This window comes from Sciurus vulgaris, assembly GCF_902686455.1.
Source record: "Sciurus vulgaris genome assembly, chromosome: 8".
In the NCBI taxonomy this organism is placed as follows: domain Eukaryota; kingdom Metazoa; phylum Chordata; class Mammalia; order Rodentia; family Sciuridae; genus Sciurus; species Sciurus vulgaris.
The window spans coordinates 122,210,820-122,231,125 of NC_136468.1; the positions used below are offsets into that span (position 1 = coordinate 122,210,820).

Genomic DNA, 20,306 nt, shown 5'->3' on the forward strand with positions numbered 1-20,306 from the left:
CCCAACTCCAGAGAAGTCAAAGGAAGCAAGTTAAACACAAAACATAAAAGATGAACACTGCTAGAAGAAAACAGGGTAAAATACATTTTTTATCTCTAGTGGTATATCTCCTGCCTGCCCTCAAAACTGCCTGCCTTGGGCTGGGATTGGGGTTCAGTGGTAGAGCACTTGCCTTCCATGTGTGGGGCACTGGGTTTAATCCTCAGCACCACAAAAATAAAATAAATAAAACACAAGTATTGTGTCACATACAACTAAAAATTAAATACAGAAAAACAAAAAAATAAAAACCTGCCTGCCTCTTGTCTAGTGCCAGGCACCCTGTAGGAATTCAAGCCATGTATGTGAAACAAATAGATGAGTATTTTTTTTTTTCCTGACTGGGAAAGCCTGTTTAAGCAAAATAAACAAAACCCACAATGAACAAAATCACAAACATTTGAGAACATCAAAAGATTTGGCCACATAAAAATTCAAACTTTATATGTTTCTACATATAAAGCTTTTATATGTAGAAACAAACAAAAAACAAAAGCACAATTTACAAGCAAACAACACACTGGCAAAAAATATTTGCAAGATATAATGGAAAAAAATCAATATCAGGTAGATAGATTAGATACATAGATAAGCACTCCAGGGTTAGGAGTGTAGCTCAGTGATAGAGCCCTTGCCTAGCATGTGGGTTCAATCCCCAATACTGTAAAAAAACAACCAAACAAAAAAGTACTCCAATTGATAAGAAAACACTCTCTCAATAGGAAATAGCAATGATCAGAAATCTCTTACTCACAAAAATCAGGAGCTTCCACAGCATGTGGCACAGTCCTAAGGTACAGCCATTAATACTATTCAGTGTCCATTTAAACACTGACTCCCCCCCATCAATGGAGCTTCCTGCCACATTCAGTAGGTGATTACAATGACCACAGTAGTAAGACATATGAACACTGGGGACATCCTACAGAGACAGAGACAGGGCTGACCTCTTTTCCCCAAAGCCATTCTGGGGTAACACCCCACTGTCCCTCCCACACACTGCCATGCTGAGTTACCCAATAGCCTGGCCTGCTATTATAACCTAGGTCAGATACATCTCATCTCCTGATCTCAGCTTGATCCTGCCTGACCTCCTTAGCCAGGGTCTGGAGCCTGCCTCCCCATCTCCTGTTCTCCCTTCCAAAACCAACTCTTTTCTCCCAAAACCAGTGCTGTGGTGCTTGATTGTTGCCCATAGTTGTGTTCTCTTTCTAAACTAAGAGGTAAGAACCCAATAACATAACATATACAATATGATTAGTGGTATAAACCATAAAGGACCAGGATTCCAGACCAGTCAATGCTGTCAAATACATTACTATTGCCCATGTTTGTCTCTCTGTCTAGTTAGGCACAGAGGTTGGTGGCAATGATGACAGGGGCACCTTCATAGTACTTGCTATGTGCCAGGCCCTGTTCTAACACAGGTTGACTTGCATAATCCTCACAGCATGCCTGAGGTAAGAAAACTGGCCACCCTCACCTGAGTGATGAGGAACTGAGGCTCAAAGAGTTGAGTAATTAACTCTCCAGGGCCTAGCAATTGCTGGTTCCCTGATGGGTTCCATAATGGTTTACTTCCTAAAGAACATAGGCAGGAAGGGAGCCCAGAGGGCATGTGCAGCTTTGAACAAGATGTTGGTATTCTTTTTCTTCAACTATACAGTTGTACATGGATCTTTATTTTATCTTGAATCTTTACACTGTACAGGTATTTTATCAATTTTATATCTACTCATTAGTTAAAAAGCAACAAAAGCAGAGATGATGAACAAATGAATGGATGGAAGGATGACATCCTGACACTTCTTTCCTCCTCTGCCATGCAAAAAGTTCAGAGTCAAGTTTGGGGTTCACCTTAAGCCACAATGAACTCTAAAACCTGCATTGCTAGATTCTAATGTTTCCCTTAGTCTTGAACAAATCTTCTGACTAACATCTTCATAAAGCCAGGTTTGATGGTTTGGACTCCCACTTTTCTAAGTATGTGTTCTCAAGGTCCACCTCAGAGCCTCCAGAGAACAAACACATATACAAGCAAAGGTGAGTGACACAGACAGGGAGCACAAACCTGTAGCAGAAGCAACTGGGCTGGCCTCTCAGGAATGGAAGTCATAAATTCTAGGTGTTTGGCCCGGTCAAACCCACTGGTGCACAGAGTGGGGCGGAGCAGATGAACAACAGCCTTGTAGTCACCTGCCTCATAAAGTCGCTGAATCTCCTCCAGGGACTGGCACCGTTCCAGTGACTTCAGGTTCTTATCAATCTGAAAAAGGTCCAGAGATGCTGTCTGATGGCAAACCCTTCATGCCCTCCAAGAATCTGGTCAGTGTTTGCATTTATCCCATCAGATGAGAAGGATAAAATTAGACATTGACCCCTACCCCCAAACTCCAGGCCAAAAAATATTAGACTTTCACTTAATATATCAGTGTTCACATAAATATATGCACTTTTTAAAGTATTTATATTAAGGTCAAGTCATTCAGTTCTTTAATAAACAAACACACCCAATCCACAAAATCACCAAAGAAGCAGAGGGGTTCCAGAACAGCATCTACCATAATAGTCAAGACAGCCTTGTGGCCAGGCACTGTGGTGCATGCCTGTAATCCCAGCAGCCTGGGAGGCGGAGGCAGGAGGATTGTGAGTTCAAAGCCAGCCTCAGCCCCTTAGTGAGGCCCTAAGCAACTTAGTGAGACCCTATCTCTAAATAAAAAAGGGTCTGGGGATGTGGCTCAGTGGTTAAACACCCCCGGGTTCAATCCCTGGTACCAAAAAAAAGAGCCTTGAGGTCACATTTCAGCAAACCAGACTTTCAGAACCACAGTGTCAGGCTACAGACCTAGAGAGATTAGGCACTCATAACTGATCCACAGAACCTTTTCCTCATAGGGCCTGAGGCAGTTTCAGCACATAGGCAGGAGGGCACTGTACCTGGACTTGCCCTGAAATAAACCTTGAGTTTATAGGTTACTTTCAGACAAGGTAGACACATCACAGATGTGGAACTACAACAGGACTAAGGTTGCACAAAGAGAAGAATGCCATCTAAATGGAGTCTAGCATGTGTGCCAGGCACCGCTATTCCACCCTCATGGCCAGATCAATACTGGTCTTCATCAGCTGACATTTCCCTCTAGTTCTGCTAGAATTGCCACCATACATAGTCAGGGGAGATGAACAATAATCACTTCTAAATTATGCTAGCAGAAACTTCTATATCTGTCACTGGACAAGCTTTTCATGTGTGGAGTGTGACATCAGGGAAGCCTGTGGGACCCTTTTGTGCCAGTTACCTTTATTGGGGGTCTCCTGACCCCTCTTCAGGAGTCCTGCTTAGGATACAGGTGATTCTTTTCCTCCTCAGGGACAAGTCAGGCCTGGTCTAACTGGGCCAACTCAGAATAAGTTTTGTTTTTTTTTTTTTTTTAAATGAGTCAAATTTATTTTATAATTTTTTATAACAGGTACTCAATTTTGTAAAAAATCACAAACATCATCTTTATTAATATTTACATTTGGCTCTGTAAACAAAGTTGGCAAAAAAGTCCTAAGAATTATAGTTATAAAAATTTCAAGAATATGATCCTTATCACTTTATAAAAAGTATACATTTTAAAAGACTAAAAGCCAGTAAATGTAGAAGTTGAAGGGGAAGAGAAAAATGTTAACACGCTATTTGAACTTTCCTCTTCCCAAATATCTAAAACATTGCATACACCACTATTTTCAGTGTAGCTAGTGAAACCCAAAAACTCTGATTTCTCTTCACTTGTCTGAAATAAGTCTAGTAGAGATTGTACTGGTGAACTACAAGTTCTGTTTTCTTCTTGTGTAGTAAGAAATTCAGTTCTTTTCTCATCTAATTCAGCATTTGGTTCCAGATTTTCTTTTTTATTTCGTCCTAATAATATTCTCACTTTCCGATGGATTTTACTAGATGGCAAATTATCCATATTCTTGATGTCACATCCATTGAGTTCTTCAGGAGGACTATATGATGTTTTTGCCTTTATTGTTAGGTGTTCTTTTGAATTTATTGTTATCAGGCCAGAAGCATCACCAAATACTGAATAAAGGTCCTTTTCCTTTAGGTCTTTTGCTGGAAAAAGTGCAGTATCTGACTTTTGTTTTGGTTGCAATGCACTATTATCTGTATTGAAATAAGGAACTTGTATAGATGTCTGTAGTTTACATGGACAGTGATCTACCCTTAGTTCTTCTAAGTTATTTTCATTTATAATTAATTTATGTTCAGAAATGTCAAGAATGCATTCCTGCTTATTTTTATGTGGAGGTAACTGTATAAAATTCTGCCGTATGTCATTCTCAGCTGCACTCAACATAGAACATTCACCAATCATTTTCTCATTAAGTCCTCTCAATTCTTTTGATGGGCAAGGGATAGATTCTGAAGTAAACACAAGTTTATGTTCAGGTTCCTGGGTTTCTTCATACAGGAAATTCTGCTTGATCACCTGTACACTATTTTCCCTGAAGTCTGTCTGAGAAATATGTTGTAATTCAAGCTTTTCTTTTGGCTCAGTCTTTTTCAGGACATTTGCAGAAACAGGAGAAAGGGATCCAACGCTGTATTTTATTCTTTTCTTTTTAGGTGTGTCTCTTTCATATTCCACAAAATCAAAAACTAACTTAGATACAATATCATCAACAACTTGATACTGGTTACTCTGTGCAAAATTTCTGTGTTGCTCACTAAGAGGGTGTGTTTCGAGATCTTCATATTTCTGTAAGCAACATTCACAATATCCTTTTTTCTTCTTCTCTTTCAACTGGAGTTGGACTGGGGGTCCACCATATTTATCGACATCCGTTTGAATTCTTAGTTTAACTTGAGTTTGCTTTTGAATGCTAGATGGCTTATGTACATCATATGGACTGCAGGGCTTCTGAATTGAATAGTTTATAAAAGGCATATTGGTCATTTGAAGATAAAATGGCCTATAAAGTTGGCTCACATCTTCTACCTTTACAAAAGGCTTTTTGAGTCTTCCTGTTCTTGTTTTTTGTGTTCCAATACCAACTCTTTTCCCCATCAATATGAAGAATTTTTACTCCCCATGATAAGGCATTTGATAATATACTATTTGAAGGAATAAAATCATGATCCTTGATAGCTTTCTCAACTAGTAATTTTCCTCTACTTAAACAAACTGTGTCTGGAGACTTAAACGAACTTCCATCATGGCTGGGATGAGGTGAAGTGGTTTCTGCAGTATACGCAGATTCTGGACTTGGTACAGGAAAAATTCGACCCAATGTTTGTGCAAATTTTGCCTCCTTTTTATTTGAAATGAGATAACTGATATCTTTGCTGAGAAATTCTTCAACTCGCCCTCCCAGGTCCTTTATGTCCTTTTGCAGTTTTTCAGATATGGTGACAGAAGGTAGGTCAAGGTAAAACACTTTTCCCCAAAGTGGCTTATATTTGGATTTTTCTGTTCTATTATCAGTTTTCAGAGATTTCAAAGACGGTCTATTCTTTTCATTTTTTACTTGGATTCCGCCCTGGAAATGTCCTTTGCTGTGGATCCTCATGGCTCCGGAGTTCATGGCAGCCACCCGGCACCTACATACTGGGTCCGGACCGGGTGCGGCGCCAGGCTGCCGCGAAAACAAGGCTTCTCCCGCCGGGTTGACAGGACGGCCACCTCTTTCCTTCCGTCCGCCAAGGCCTCCACGCAGTAAAGGTGCCGGGTTCGCGGGCCTTCCGGGGCCGGATCCGGCTGTGGCTCCAGGGCGCGGAGGAGGAAGGGGAAAAAGCACAAACGAGTGGGCTACGGCGGTTGAAGATTTGAAAACGCCCAGAATAAGTTTTTGACCAAGAAAACACCATTAGAAACTCCTACTCACCTCCTCCAGGGAAACGATGGAGTCATTGTGGAGGTTGGGCAGTCGGATGACAATGTCTCTTTGCTCAGTCCCTGCCTTTGCTTGGATGGCAATGGAACTCTGGAGCATTTCTGTGCAGATGTCATAATTCTCCAGAGCCTGCTCCATGTCTCCCTAGTCAGAAGGAAAATAAAATCAAGAAACAGGGGCAAAAGGCATGGAAATGTCTGTGCTGTGCCAGGTTCTTTACATTCCTAATCTCAATGGATGACGGGTACCCTGAGGGCAGGGTTTTAATCTAATTACTACTCTACTCCCATAAAAGGGTCTGGCACACAGTTGGGGCTCAACAAATATTTGCTAAATGAGTGAAAGAACAAATGATCCATAGCACAACTCTAAGAGGGGAAGTATCAGTAAAGCCCACATTGCAAGTGAGGACACCGATAACACTTAAGCAAGGCTAGGTATCTGGCAGAGCCAGGATTAGAACCTAGGGCTGCCCTAATTAGGAAAGTGACACTCTTCACGTTAAACAATGTTATTTCCCTCAAAATGAACTACTGCTGTTGTGACCCTAGTAATCTTTGGCTTGTTCTACTATGGTGCACCATGTACCACCCAGTACTGGGTACTAGGTAACAGCCAACCCACCCTGGCCTTCTCAGAACTCTCACAAAATAGGTGGATATTTCCCTTCTAGAAAGCACTGTTTCTATTCATGTACTTGCTCAAGCTTTGTCAGGAAAACATAAGGGTCAACACCAAGGCAATCTTGAGTAGGGGTCAATGAGGCATAGGAGTGCCCTCCCAGAGTTCTGTGGTTATGCCGAAGTACTTTACAGACTAGTGGCCATGCTTGGATTTCAGACAAGCTGAAAATTTCCAACCATGTCCCATTTCTTCATGTCAAACCCAGTGCCTAGGTAGGTACTATGCATACATACATACACTCGCATAGCAGCTGACCAGAGAACCAACCTGCAGTGCCAAGAAACGAGCCTTCAGCCAGTAAACACGAACCACAAACTCCAACCATTCATCCTCAAACAGGTCACGCTGGGATGAGGCAAATGATAACTGTAGGAGGTCACCCAGGCAATGGGTTCCTGGGAAGTCAGGCCCAAATCTGCCATTCACCATACCAGCAGGGCAGTTACGAGGAGACACTGAAATCATCAGGCCAGAAAGTCACATTCATATGCAGTATGAGAATGCCCTTCTGTTCTCCAGAGGTCATCCTCAGCCTTCACCACATCTGCTCTCAATCTCTATGGGTGCTCTGAGTCTCTCTGCATTTTACCAGGTGGAAGTTTGCTTATTTATTTATGTATTTCTGTGGTAATGGGGACTGAACCCTGGGCCTTACACATTCTGATCAAGTGCTCTACCACTGAGCTACATCCCCAAATTTTTGAATTTTGAGAAAGAATCTTGCTAAGTTGTCCAGGCTGGACAACTCAAATTTGTAAGACTCCTGCCTCATCCTGTGAAGTAGCTGGAATTATATGCATGCACCACTGTGCCCAGTTCAATTGGTAATTTAAAAGTCAGAATGATCCATATCACTTGGGAAAATTATTGGGGAAACATACAGCACTGAGAAGTCACTTCAAAACTGAGACCCTGCTTCATTTAATCCCAAGTAACAGCTAAGGCAGACAGATGGCTCCCTCTCAGAGCTCAGCTGCTGCTAACTACTCCTTGAAGTCAGGGAGATTTCTCTGGGATCCTGGAACTTGTCTGGGACCTTGACAAGCCAATCTAGAAAATGTGCCCACTGTGAATGTAAGTATGAATTTCATGACTCAGTCCTCCACTTCGGCTTCCTCCAGCCTGCTGAGAGTTCAGAAAATCACCCCATGACAGAACATAGATATCTCTTACCTGCAGAGCTTCTGCCTTTAGTCAATAGCCACTGGTCCAGTTGGAGCTCCATGCAGGAAAGAGACATTAGCATCATATCCTGAAAGAAAGGCACAGAAAAGTCAGGAACAAAGTCTCAAAGATTCACCTAAGTATGGGGGTAGGGAGGAAACTAAACTAAAATTTACCTTGGGTAAAAACAATTTTTCTTTGTACTTTCCATTTCCTAAGTGATAATTAGTGGTTACTTGCTAAGACGTAAAAAAGGCACATGAATCTACATTGGGGTAAGACTTGGAAACGACAAAAGACCAGCGATCAGAGTCCTGAGGGACCATTCAGCAGAAGAGGCAGCCATGTCACCTGCCACATGTCAGGCCAGACATTGCATCCACTCAAGTCTTAAAAGTTCCCTGGGAGGTCAATGCATCATTCCCCGGGCACTCAGGGAAGTTGAAACTCAGTGACAAGGAGGCACCTGCCAGCAGGCACAGCTGAGAAATAATTAACTTGGTTAACCTGGGGACCAAAGCCTTGGCTCTTGCTGCTCCACACTATTCCCAGCAGAAGTAAGGCCTGGTGCACAAAAGCAAGGCCTGGTGCACAAAAGCTACCAGGAGAGAGTCCCTGAGGTGTCACAGTGGGGTTTGCCCAGCAAGGAAGTGCTGACCCACCTGCTCCTCCAACTTGATCCTCAACCAGAAAGATCACATGGGCAGGCCCTAATAGCTCCCCATGCTCCCACATTGATAACTGATAACTAATTGGAGAAGGAGGCCCAAGTATCCTGTGTTCCCTTGAGTTCTGGGAGGCAACTAGTGGAGGAGCCTTGGGTGCAGAGTGCAGTTAGCAGACAAGGCTGAACAAGGCTCAGTACTCAACTGCTGGAGGCTCCACCACTTCCCTAAGATCCCTACTTAGCCTCTGCACTTCTGTTTTTCCACCAGTTAAAAAAAATTAGCTAGTCCTTCACATCTTGAACAGACAAATGCTTGTGTGTTCAAGGTCCTCCAGCCTCACCCAGTTAACCCACTTGTCTCAGTAAATGACACTAGAAGCCCTCACTATGACTCACATTCTCTCACATCTATGTTCAATTTATCCTGTCAGTTCTACCTTCAAAATACCAATTCCACTGCCACCATTGGTATCAGTCACCAACACTGCTCAACAGGCAACAGTCTCCCACTGGCTCCCTGAACCCACTCTTACCTCAGTTTATCCTCTACTTAGTCACTAGGGCCTTTCTGGACACAAACCATGTTGGTCCTGTGACTTCCTACTTCAAACTTTGGAGTGGCCTAGGCTTCCGACCCGCAAGTAGATGCAACAAGTGGGCTAATCATATCAGCACTGTACCCATAGAAGATCCCTGTCTCTGTCCCCTAGTCCCACCCTGATGCTGGCCCTAGAGAGGCCCCTGACCTTGATGTGCTTGTTGCTGCAGTCTCTCAGCAGTGGGTTGGGCAGGCTGGTGCTGTGCCTCCTCCAGCTGTGGTAGACGCTGAGCACAACCTCTGCCAGACCTGGTGGCCATCTCAGCAGGAACTTGTGGCCCATGCCCTTCAGGTAGCGCATCATCAACTCCAGAATGCCCCCATTGGTCAGGTTCTCCAGCAGGAACTCATGTACATCCTGCTTCTCTACCCAGGGAAAGAGAACAACCTGATCTGGATGAAGGGGACCTCCTACATTCAGTCTCCTACTCTCTTTAAAAGAGGAGTACCTGTACCCTCCCTCCACCCCTCAATTCAGGTAAACATGGTATCAAGTTACAGTGCTGAGGTCAGGCTGCTGGGGTTCAGTGGCTGGCTCCAGCCCTCATCAGTGGTGAGTAAGCCTCTCATAATCACCATGTCTAAGGTGGGCATCAAAAGGGCTGACTTCCAGCCAGGTGTGGTGGCCCATGCCTGTAATCCCAGCAGCTCGAGAGGCTGAGGCAAGAAGATTGCAAGTTCAAAGCCAGTCTCAGCAAAAGCAAGGTGCTAAGTAACTCAGTGAGACCCTAAATAAAATACAAAATAGGGCTGGGGATGTGGCTCAGTGGCTGAGTGCCCCTGAGTTCAATTCCCATGCCCTGCCCCCCCGAAAAAGGGCTGACTTCCAAGTGCTGCTCTGTATACTGAATGAGAACACGCACATACAATATTGCAGTGTCTGGCACATAATACACATTCAACAGTTGTGGTCATATAGATTCAACTTGCAAAACCAAGCCTCTGAATTCAGCCTTCAGGGAGCACACAGCTTTCAGGGGGCACAGCAAGTATAAGCCTGGACATTTCAGTAGACCTACCAGTAGGCCGCTTAGGCCCAAACAAATCTAGGCATCTCTTTGACCAAAGGTTAAAAAACATCCCAGAACCATTCTCCCAGAATAAAACATAGACAGGTTATAGGATAATGTGAGGAAGAATTTCCAACGGTGTTTGACCACATTGCTAATTCCTACCAGATTCCATGAATGTGGCTGAGTCAAAGGACAGTCGATGAGGCCCCATGCTTGAGAAGCTTTCCAGTTTGGTTTCTGATTGAACTTCATAGTTATTAAAGGGATCATCTTCCTCCTCGGGGTCCAGCTTTCTTAACCTGCATGGAATATGCCAAAGTCACAAAAGTCACACCACCCATTCTGACACAAGCATCTGAGTTTTTCCGATTAAGAGACAGGGTGAAGTAGACTAAAATAGCTGGGCAGCAAGGTCCAGAGCCCAAGCCTCCAGGTGGTTCTACCTCTTTCCAAGACTTTGTGAGCTGGTGTCTAGCCTCACTCATTCATATAACTCCATCAACAGATGATTGCTATATATCAGCCAAGTTCCAGGCATGGTACTAGGTGCCAGAATATAGCCTGCCTGCAGGAAATTTACCTTCTAATAGGAGAAACAGACAAAAAGCACAAACACAATTAACCTAGATAGAGACCATCCACAACAAAGTGCTTGGGACAGAGGTTCACAAGGGTCTAGTCTTAGAGAACAGAATCATTCAGGCTGACAATAGAAAAGGGCTAGCCATGCAGAGAAGCAGGTACAAAGCCACAGTCTGAATGACCACAGGCTACTATGACCTGGCGGGAGGGAGATATCCAGCAAACAAGGAAAAAGTGAGTGGGTGGGTGAGAACATGGGGGATACATCAGGCCCTTCTGAGCTTGGTTCTGGGCCTCACAAAGCTCTGGGCCTGGCTCAGTCTTGGGATTAGAGAGGCCTCTCCCAGCAGGAATCATTCTTTCAAACTGCTGCCAAGGACCACATTTTGGCCATCCTTGTGCCTTTACCTCAACCCAGCACCTCTGCACCATAAACACTCAGGACACTTGTAAATGTCTTCACTCACTTATTGCACACTCCCAGGAAGTCCACTGAGCAAGCTACCATATCGTTGCCCGAAAATTCAAGGATATGAACACTAAAACCTTATAGGAAACTAACAACTAAAAAAAAGTAAAACCATTCCACATAAAGGGGGCTGGGGGGGCAAGTTCTCAAGTAGAATAGCACAGGTAAGGGGAAGCTGGGATCACTCTACCAAGAGGTACACAAATCCTGCAACTCTTCCAAGGAGAAATCTTTTGGTACCACACCTCAGGAGAAATTTATCAGAAGGTACTGTATCCTTGCCTTGGTCCACATTAACTGCACTAAGAACAACATTTACTTGAAGCATTTCACCTTCACCTCAGAAAGGTAACAAATTAGTAAAATTAGGAATTCTGTAAAACAGGTTTGAAATTCTCCTAAAGCTTCTGGCACCTCCTTCTGGACTTTGATGGAATTACCACTGAAATTGTCACAAGACAAAGTGACAGTTGAAAAATCCTGGTCAGATGGCACACTGCACATAAAGGGTTACCTCCCAAACCCCACTCCAGCAACCATGAAGGAATAAGAAAGGTATGAACTTATAAAGATACAGGAGATATGAGAGGAAGCCCTAGGAGAAAAAAGATATGCCAAACAGATGTTAGAAAAGGCAGAAAGATGGACCACAGTCCATCTGAACTGCTTTTTCCACTCAGTTAAGTGTAGAGAAAGGGAGTTATAGTAGCTACTGGCACTATAAACCCTGGAAGGCTCAGAAATAGAGGGCCCTGGAGCCTCTGAAGGTGAGAGGAAGAACAAAAAGCAGGACTGGTGAGAAATCTATATAGGGAGCATTGGGGCCCAGGTCCCTCCCAGCTCCTAAGAACCTGGTACCTTCTCCTCCCCTAGGCTTCTCTAAAGAACACTAAGAACCAGTAAAACCAGGAAACACCTTAAAAGCTTTTCTACCTTCTCAAAATACAAGGGAATACTGGAGAAAATCAAGCAGGCACCCACTCCCTGAAAGAAGTTCCTTTCAAATGGAGTTCAACAAGCATTTACATCTAAGTAAGGAACTGCGGCCCCAGGCTCCCAACAACAAGCAGGTGTCTGTGGGTGCATGGGGACACATGTTATTATGGTTTGGACCTTAAATGTCCCCGCAAAACTCAGGTGTTGAAGGCTTGCTCCCCAGTTGATCAAGGTTATTGGGACTTGGTGGACATTTTAGGGATAGGGCCTAGTTGGATGAAGTAAGTCACTGAGGGCATGCCTTTGAAAGGGGTATGGGGAACCCAACCTCTTCGTTTCTCCCTGCTTTCTGCACCATGAAGGGAACAGTTTTCTCTGTCACATTCTTGCAACGTGATGTACTACCTCATCACAGGCCCAAAGACAAACAGTCCAAGCAACCATAGATTAAAACCTTTGAAATCATGAGCCAAGATAAATCTTTCCTCCTTTTAAGTTGATTTTTTAAAAATATATTTTTAGTTGTAAATGGACACAATACTTTATTTATTTTAATGTGGAGGTGAGGATTGAACCCAGTGCTTCATACATGCTAGGCAAGAGCTCTACTGCTGAGCTACAACCCTAGCCCCTAAGTTGATTTTCTTAGGTACTTTGTCACAGTGACAGAAAGTTGATTAATGAAAGTGTGTGTGTCTTTCGCTCCCTGGAAGTACCTAGTCCTCAAAAGATGAACAAGTCAGAGCTTCTGCCTTAGGAAGCTAGAGGCAGGAAGAGGCAAGAAAATCCAAGATCCTAGTCCAGTATGAAGTATACTATGGATATTTGCACAGATGTTAAGGGAAAAAACAAAGGAGGTGCCCAGAAGAGAGGATGACTCAATAAGAAATAATATTGAAGGTGTAAGTTGGCAGTTTTTTTTATTTTCTGTTTTGCTAATCAGAAAAATTGTGTACAATACCTGGATGGCAAGAACTTCACTAGAAGCTCCTGGAAGTCCACTTTCTCTTCTTTTTTACACTTGGTGTTTCGGACACGGGCAGATCTCCGCTTTGCTGTCTCTCCACTCTCTTCCGAAATCTTCTTTCGCTTTACCCCTTTCTTGGATTTATCTCCCCCAGAAACATCACCTTCACAAATAGTGCAAATTAAAACCTTATAAGATAGCAAAGGTGAAAAAAATGTGCCACACAGATGCATTAGTTCCCCTCTTACAACTATCAGCATTGAACTCTTCTTTGACATTCAAGAAATCTTTTTCAACAACAGAGTCTTCAGTAAAATAAATATAAAACCCCTTAACTCTCACACCCCCTTCTTGAGTTGATGAGATGCACAAGCCAGGTCTTAGAGCATCCCTTCCCCTCTGGGGCCTTACTAAATGTGCTGGGAATAGATGAAATGAGCGGTACTGACCCTCTGAGCACAGGATGATATGAAAATACCAAAAGAACTGTGTGAATTATCTAGAGAACAGAGGAATGTCATATATGATTAAGGAAGAAAGTTAGAAACAACCATGTATGTGTTCATTCAGAAATTTCTTTAACTACCATTCTTTTTTGCAGTGACAGAGAAATTAAGGAAAGTTGTGGGAGCTTTTGTCAAAAATTATTTATAACTTCAAAGATAATAAAAATCAATAAAATAAGCGAGACACAGTCATGCATGTGTATAATCCCAGCTATTCAGAGGCTGAGGCAGAAGGATCACAAGTTTAAAACCAGCCTCAGCAACTTAGCAAGACTCTGTCTCAAAAACAAAAACAAAAAACCCTAAAAAAAACACTAAAAAGGGTTGGGGATATAGCACAGTGGTAGAGTGCTCCTGGGTTCAATGCCCAGTATGGCAAAAACAAAAAATGGAAAAGACATTACAAAAATATACTACCACATATGGTAATAATTTTACTGACTTTATTTTCTAAGGTCAAAGAACTTAGAATGCATTTGATAAGCAAGAGGGGACCTGACAGTGCCCATGACACAAAGTGTGACTCAGCAACTGGGGCAGGGGGACAGGTTGCTGTCAATGAGCAAGGAACTCCATCCCAGTGCCCTACAACCTCCCTGCAGGGGCTTAAGTACTGAAGCACTGGCCCTGGGGGCAGGTTCATAAGCTCCTCCGTAGGGCTATGGGCTCTTACTTCCACTCAGGCCATGAGGATCAGCAAGTCTCATCTACCTAGAGAGGCCAGGGCACACCAGTGCTCTCATTCCTGCTGCGTTAGCACATAGGGTCTCTCTAGAAGTTGACTCCAAGAGGCCTGCTCACCCACAGTAGCGCCTGTATCCAGCAAGCTGGGACTATGCAGTGGGAAGCTGGCTGTTGCCACAGAGGTATACGAGAGCACAGGCTCAACCACAGCTATCGCTGGGTTGGTATTGACAGGGCTTGGCTGGATCACACTGACAGGCGTCATCACCATGGAGGATGCTATCAGCAGGCTGGGGTCCTGGTAGTCAGACAGGTCAATTCTCTTGCCAAGGCTGGGTCGTGGGGGCTCACAGGTGGTGAGGTGGTTGTACATAGCCAGCAAGCTTTCTCCCAGGCACTTCCACCTGCAAAGAAAGAGTCACCACACGTGGTTGGCACCTGTTACAAGGGTCAACTGGCCTACAGAAAGGCAGCAGTTATTTTTGGAACTATGACTTTCATGGGAGTGGAGGTAGGTAGATAATGTTTTGTCATTCCTATAACTGACAATTGAAGTTGGGGTAGCCTGAGCCAGAGTAAATTCAGGGGTTGACACCTTCCAGCCCCTCATGCCAGCAGAAGTCTCTAATGTTCTTCTACTAAAGGGATGTTGCTTTCCTGATTTTTAAGGAATAGCATTTAATGTCCCAATGGTCACCAGCTAATAACAGGAGTGCCAGAACTAGATCCAAATGTGTCTGAGCTAGGAAAGGAATTCCTGGACAATGCCTCTGAGGAAGGTATATGTATTGGGGAAGGGAGGTGCAGGGGATAGAACACTGATGCCAAGGTATGCTAAACTTAAAGGTTTAAGATTCAATGTCAGAATCTTTTAAAACAGAAATTGAATGCCAGAGTTCACAGGTTAAATTACCCCAATTTTAGTGGGCCATGAATACCAGTTTGCCCTTCCTGGAGTGGGAGGGCCTCTTACACATCATAGGGCTCACAAGGGTGACTTTCAGTTCCATCTTGCAGGACACCTCATTTGGCCCTGGAGGGAAAGCACAGACTTGACAGCCAGGAAACTCCACACCTAGAATCAACTGCAGATTTTCCAGTTTCCTTCTGGCACGGGCTTTAGCTTCCTTTTCATCTCTGGGTAGGGCTTTCAGGAACATGGCAGGTGGTTGGGGTCAACAATGGTGAGAGCCAAGAGGGACTAAGACTGGGCATTCTTGAGAGAGAACTGAGTTGCTTCTTAGTAGTCAATGAATAGGTACACATCTCCAGCCTTCTGGCAATGGGGCTCCCAGCCTCTACCCATGACACTAGCTCAAGGTCAGACTTGGGGCTTCTTTCTCCTGTGCAAGGTGGTGTCCAACATGAGGATCCACCAGCCAACCCAGCATTCCTAGAGACAAAAGATAACCTACGTGAAGAACGGGATTGGCTGCACCAGTTTCAGGTCTGGCTCCTTCTCCCGCACAATCAGTGCTTGCCTCTTTTTCCGAAGTCCCAGGGCCTCATCTACGATGGACTTTGTCTCAGCAGCACTCACAGACACATCATGAATGGACATGTCACTAAAAGCATGTAAAACAGGGAAAATTATAATGTTACAATTTGAGCCAAGGCTAAAATTTTATAGAGAGGGATACATTTAAGTTAATATCCTTTAATCTGTATCCATTCTTCCCACATATAAAATAACCACTTGGGTCTGGCCTCAAATGGACAGCAATTAACATTCTTAGTACCCCCATAACTGGAAATGACTAATACCCTTTGTTTCTTCCACAACTTACAACTGAGCAGAGAAAGTATTTTTGTATGTATTAATATTATTATAATGCCTGAAAAGTCACAGAAAATAAAGACATGCTCTCAAATATTTATAGAAAAACGTGAAAGCATTTAACTACCCTATATGGCACAATCCAACAAAATGTCATTAGACAAACCAAGCTCACCAGTCAATGGTATCCCCAAAATACAATAAGGATAGGGCTCTCAGGTCTTAGATGCCTTCCCCAAATCATACTGTGCTTGAGGTGACCCAACAAAAACTGCCATCCTGTATAGACTGTCCTGATTCCAACAAGGTTACTCCACATAGCTACTCACATAGGGACTTAGGTCCCTCATGACAGATGTGAACACAGGCATAAGCTCATGGAGGACAGATTATAACAAAATGAAATAAAACAAAATAAAAAACCTCACTAGCTCTAAATAGGTGAGTTCCAGGGGCCAAGGAATACAAAAGGTCAAGAGAAGCTGACTCATCTGGAGGGTTGCCGGAGGTATGGCTAGCACATGGAAAGTGGCAGAAGCACCACCAGGAGTTGAAATGTGAAGGAGAAGCAACAGCAGGACAAGCAGAAAGGGGTGGGAAGATGGTGAGACAGGTTAGTGCACAGTGGGAACCAGAGTGAGAAGACAGGATGGTACACAACAGGGCCAAGACTGGAATCTACTAGGTACCCAAGGCAACTCTACCAAAAGAAGCTTGAGAGAAAGAGCAGGAGGTGAGTGCAAACCAGAGGACCAGGCTGCAACCTCTTGGATGATGCAGCTGGGCTCTATCCTGGAGACAAGGTAGAAACAGCACAAGATTCGAGACATGCTTGGGACACTGAACTTGGGCAGTACTGGAGACAGAACCTTGGTTTGGAGAAAGGAGGCAAGGTAGGAAGAAGTCTTTCACAAGCATCCAGAAGAGAACTATAAAACACTGAGAATTTTCAGGACAGTAGGAAAGGAGAGCAGCAGCTATGCTTAACCTCGGCCTGAGGAGGCAGAGCCAAGATCAGGTATAGTTGAGAGATAAATGAGGCAGGGCAAGGTAGGTTCACTGGCCTCTATAGGAGATGAAGCCCTATTCAGGCTCCACCCACTTTGAGGTGCACTCCTGTTATTTATCAGATGTACAGGGAGGGGTGCACCACATGGGATGAGACAGGACTTACCATTTGAGGAACATTCGGAGCGAATCCTTCCGGAGACAAGGCTGCTCCTCGAAGATCTTCTCCTTGAGAACCAGCCCTTTGCTGTACCTGCAATCCTTCTCCAGTGCTTTGCAAATAAAGTACAGACATGCTGAAAGGGAAATAAATATTTCAGGACTTTTGAGACTACACTTGGAAACTCCAGTCTTACTAGTTAATAGAAGGAAAATGTTCCCACTCTGGAATCAAAGAAATGTTTGGTAATAACTGCAAGATAGCACTTTATCCAATTCAATTAGGAAAGATTTCTAAGATTATAATATTATATTATAATTATTAATTATATTATTGATTACATTGATTATTAATTATAATATAATTGATATGTTAATATAATACATTATAACATTATAATATAGATGGGTGGGGCACTCCAACGTGAGCAGACCCAAACATTGCCAGCAGAGGATAAATCGTAGGACCTTGCTGGAGAAACTTGACACTGAAATCCCACTTCTAGGAATTGCTGCAGGAAAAAACCTGTGGGGCTTACAATGATTAGCTATTGGCCAAGTGGAAAATCTTCAAAAAACCTGGTAACTACTATGCCTCACCATGGGGACCTGGTTAAGTGAAGTCCAGTTGATCCACACACTACGTTGCCAAGCAGCCATTGTGCAAATGGTCAAGGAATGTGCTAAATGGCCAGAAAGAAGGCCACACTACAACATTGGGAAGAGGGAAGGGATAAAACAGGTCACATAGTATGCTTCCATTTGTAATATAAAATAGACTTTTTTCTTTTAAATTTACTTACCTGTATTTTACAGTATTTCTTTATCTTTTAAAAACTGTTCTTAAAGTTATTGTCTACAATTTAAGATGTGTACTTCCTTCACATTAATATAGTAAAGAACCTTCTCAAGTCATTGATCTGGAAAGCCTATGCCAATTCTGGCTCCTCCAGGAGATAGTAATAGGCAAACTAATGCCTGGAGACAAATAGAATGACAGATTCATGAAGGAAAACTACATTGTGAGTTATAAAAGTCTTTAGCACTTATAAGTGAGACTAGTCCCTGGCAAATCATACCACTGAGTTCCCAGCTACTCTGTGCTGCCAGATCTCACCAGTAAGCACTCAAGGAAATGGCATGATGCAACAAAGCACCAACAAAGCAGTCCTACTCTGCCTGGGCAGTAGGGCTACCATCATGCCCTGCTATGCTTCTCAATTTGAATGTGGTAAGGCTGCAATTCACTCCTATTAAGAATAACCAGAAAAAGAAAATCTGGAACAAAAGAGGGAGAAATGTCAGAGCAGAAGTGATCTGGGCATGAAGGCCTTGGGAGAGAAGGAAATGATATGCTTCTGGTGTACCAACTTCGGGGTTAGGAGGGCCTGCCTGCTCATGACATTTGGCAGGGATCATGCCTTTGAAGGCATATAAAGGCCGTGCACCCAGTAGGCAGGGAAAGGTCTGTGCATTCCCCCCTGTGGTCCAGCACGTTGCATACAGAATTACTTGATGGATGGTCCAAAGATACCTATCTCAGGCAAACAAGGAACATGGTTCCTCTGGGACCACAGTGGGAACTGAAGGGTAGCCACCAGCGACTTCCAGAGAGAAAACCAGGGAGGCACTGAGAATCTGGATGATGCTGATTCTTAGAAGGGACTTTAGCTGCAGTAAGCCAAGCTTGCTATCTGTACTATGTTTACCATTCTACAGAGTAAATGCCTGAGAAATCTCAAGGAAACAAGAGAAGGCCAATCGGCCTTAACCCAACACCCCTGCCTTCTTATCTCATTAAGCATGAATTCAACACATTTGCTTTTACTTTTTGGATTTAAATGAATGGAAAATTTATTAGGGCTCTCATATGTATCAGTTCAGTCCCTGTGATGATTAACTTTATGTGTAAATTTGCATGAACCACAAGATGTCCAGGTTTTGGTCAACAATATTTTGTGTTTCTGTGAGGGTATTTTTGATGAAATTAAATTTTAAATCAATGGATGGAGTAAAATAGGTTGCACTCCCAAATGTGGGTGGGCCTCATCTAATTGGTTGAAGGCCCTAAAAGAACAAAAAGGCTGACCTTTGCAAGTAAGAGAGAATTTTTCCTGCATCCCTATCTTCACACTTGGACATTGACTTTTTCTTGTCTTCTCAATGGACCAAAACATTAGTTCTTCCTAGGCCTGCCAGCCTATAGATTGGAACTACACCATCACTTCTCTGGGGTCCTAGACCTTTGGACTTGCTCTCCTAGGTCTCTGGCTCACCATTTCATCCTATAGATCTTGGAACTTGTCAGCTTCCATAAGTACATGAGCCAATTCCTTCTAATAAATCCTTTTCTATATATGTATACATATCCAATTGGCTCTATTCCTCTGGAGAATCTGTGTACAGGCCCCCAACTCTCTTTGTCCCACAAGGACTTTACTGTGCATAACTTCTACCATGAATGTAGGGTGCAAAAACTAAACCAGTTGACATGGGAGAGGAAGGCTGAAAAATCAAAGATGGTACCCAACCTGTGGGAAGAACCCCAGAAAGAAACTAAAAGCCTCTGAAAGACAAAACTGCAAGAGTCAAATGTTAAGCTATAGAATTATCATACACTGTTGGTGGTAAAAATTGGGGGAAACTTCAGAACAAGAGCATATGTCTACTGAAAGATGTATTTAAGAATGTTTACAACAGCATTATGCCTAAGAGCCCAAAGCTAGAAAAAACCTCAAATGTTTATGAACAGAACAGTTAAATTGTGCAGATGCATGTAACAGATCACACTGAGAAATGAGAAAGACCTACTGGCTGCTGTCCCCTACCTGGGCATACTCACAGACAGCATGACAAGTCGAGAAAGCCAGGATGAGAAGAGTATACTGCTGACTCTACCTCAAAGAAGTTCAGCTATTGGCAAAGTTAATCTCTGGTGACAAAAAGGAGAGAATAAAGGTGCCTTATGGGATGGTAATGAGTGGAAAGGACCCAAGTAGCTTGCCTTCTAGGGTGCAGCAAATGTTTCATATATTGATGTATTTTCACATATACAAATTGATGGGCCCCAATGTGTACTTTATTGTGTGTGTTGCCTCAACTAAAAGATTTTAAAAATCATTCTGGAGAACAAGAACTAGAGGTAGGAAGAGTGAGCAAGGCCTTAT

At 43.3% G+C, this 20,306-nt stretch overlaps 2 protein-coding genes across 6 annotated transcripts in view; both read right to left on the minus strand.

The window, feature by feature from the left end:
• Positions 1–20,306, minus strand: part of CABIN1 (calcineurin binding protein 1) — a 145,279-nt gene that overhangs the window by 95,418 nt on the left and 29,555 nt on the right. For all 5 annotated transcript variants that reach the window (XM_079151857.1, XM_079151854.1, XM_079151856.1 and 2 more), the window contains 10 exons: positions 17,147–17,276; positions 15,611–15,760; positions 14,313–14,599; positions 13,000–13,168; positions 10,214–10,350; positions 9,187–9,404; positions 7,783–7,861; positions 6,877–7,064; positions 5,917–6,069; positions 2,111–2,305 (listed from right to left, as the gene is read on the minus strand). In XM_079151857.1, coding sequence (XP_079007983.1) covers positions 2,111–2,305; positions 5,917–6,069; positions 6,877–7,064; positions 7,783–7,861; positions 9,187–9,404; positions 10,214–10,350; positions 13,000–13,168; positions 14,313–14,599; positions 15,611–15,760; positions 17,147–17,276 — 1,706 coding nt within the window. The remainder of the gene's footprint in view (positions 1–2,110; positions 2,306–5,916; positions 6,070–6,876; positions 7,065–7,782; positions 7,862–9,186; positions 9,405–10,213; positions 10,351–12,999; positions 13,169–14,312; positions 14,600–15,610; positions 15,761–17,146; positions 17,277–20,306) is intronic.
• LOC306667917 (protein DBF4 homolog A-like) lies at positions 3,489–5,121 on the minus strand. Its single transcript, XM_079150821.1, has one exon. It carries the CDS (start codon positions 5,097–5,099, stop codon positions 3,666–3,668), a length of 1,434 nt encoding a protein of 477 aa, XP_079006947.1. The 5' UTR covers positions 5,100–5,121; the 3' UTR covers positions 3,489–3,665.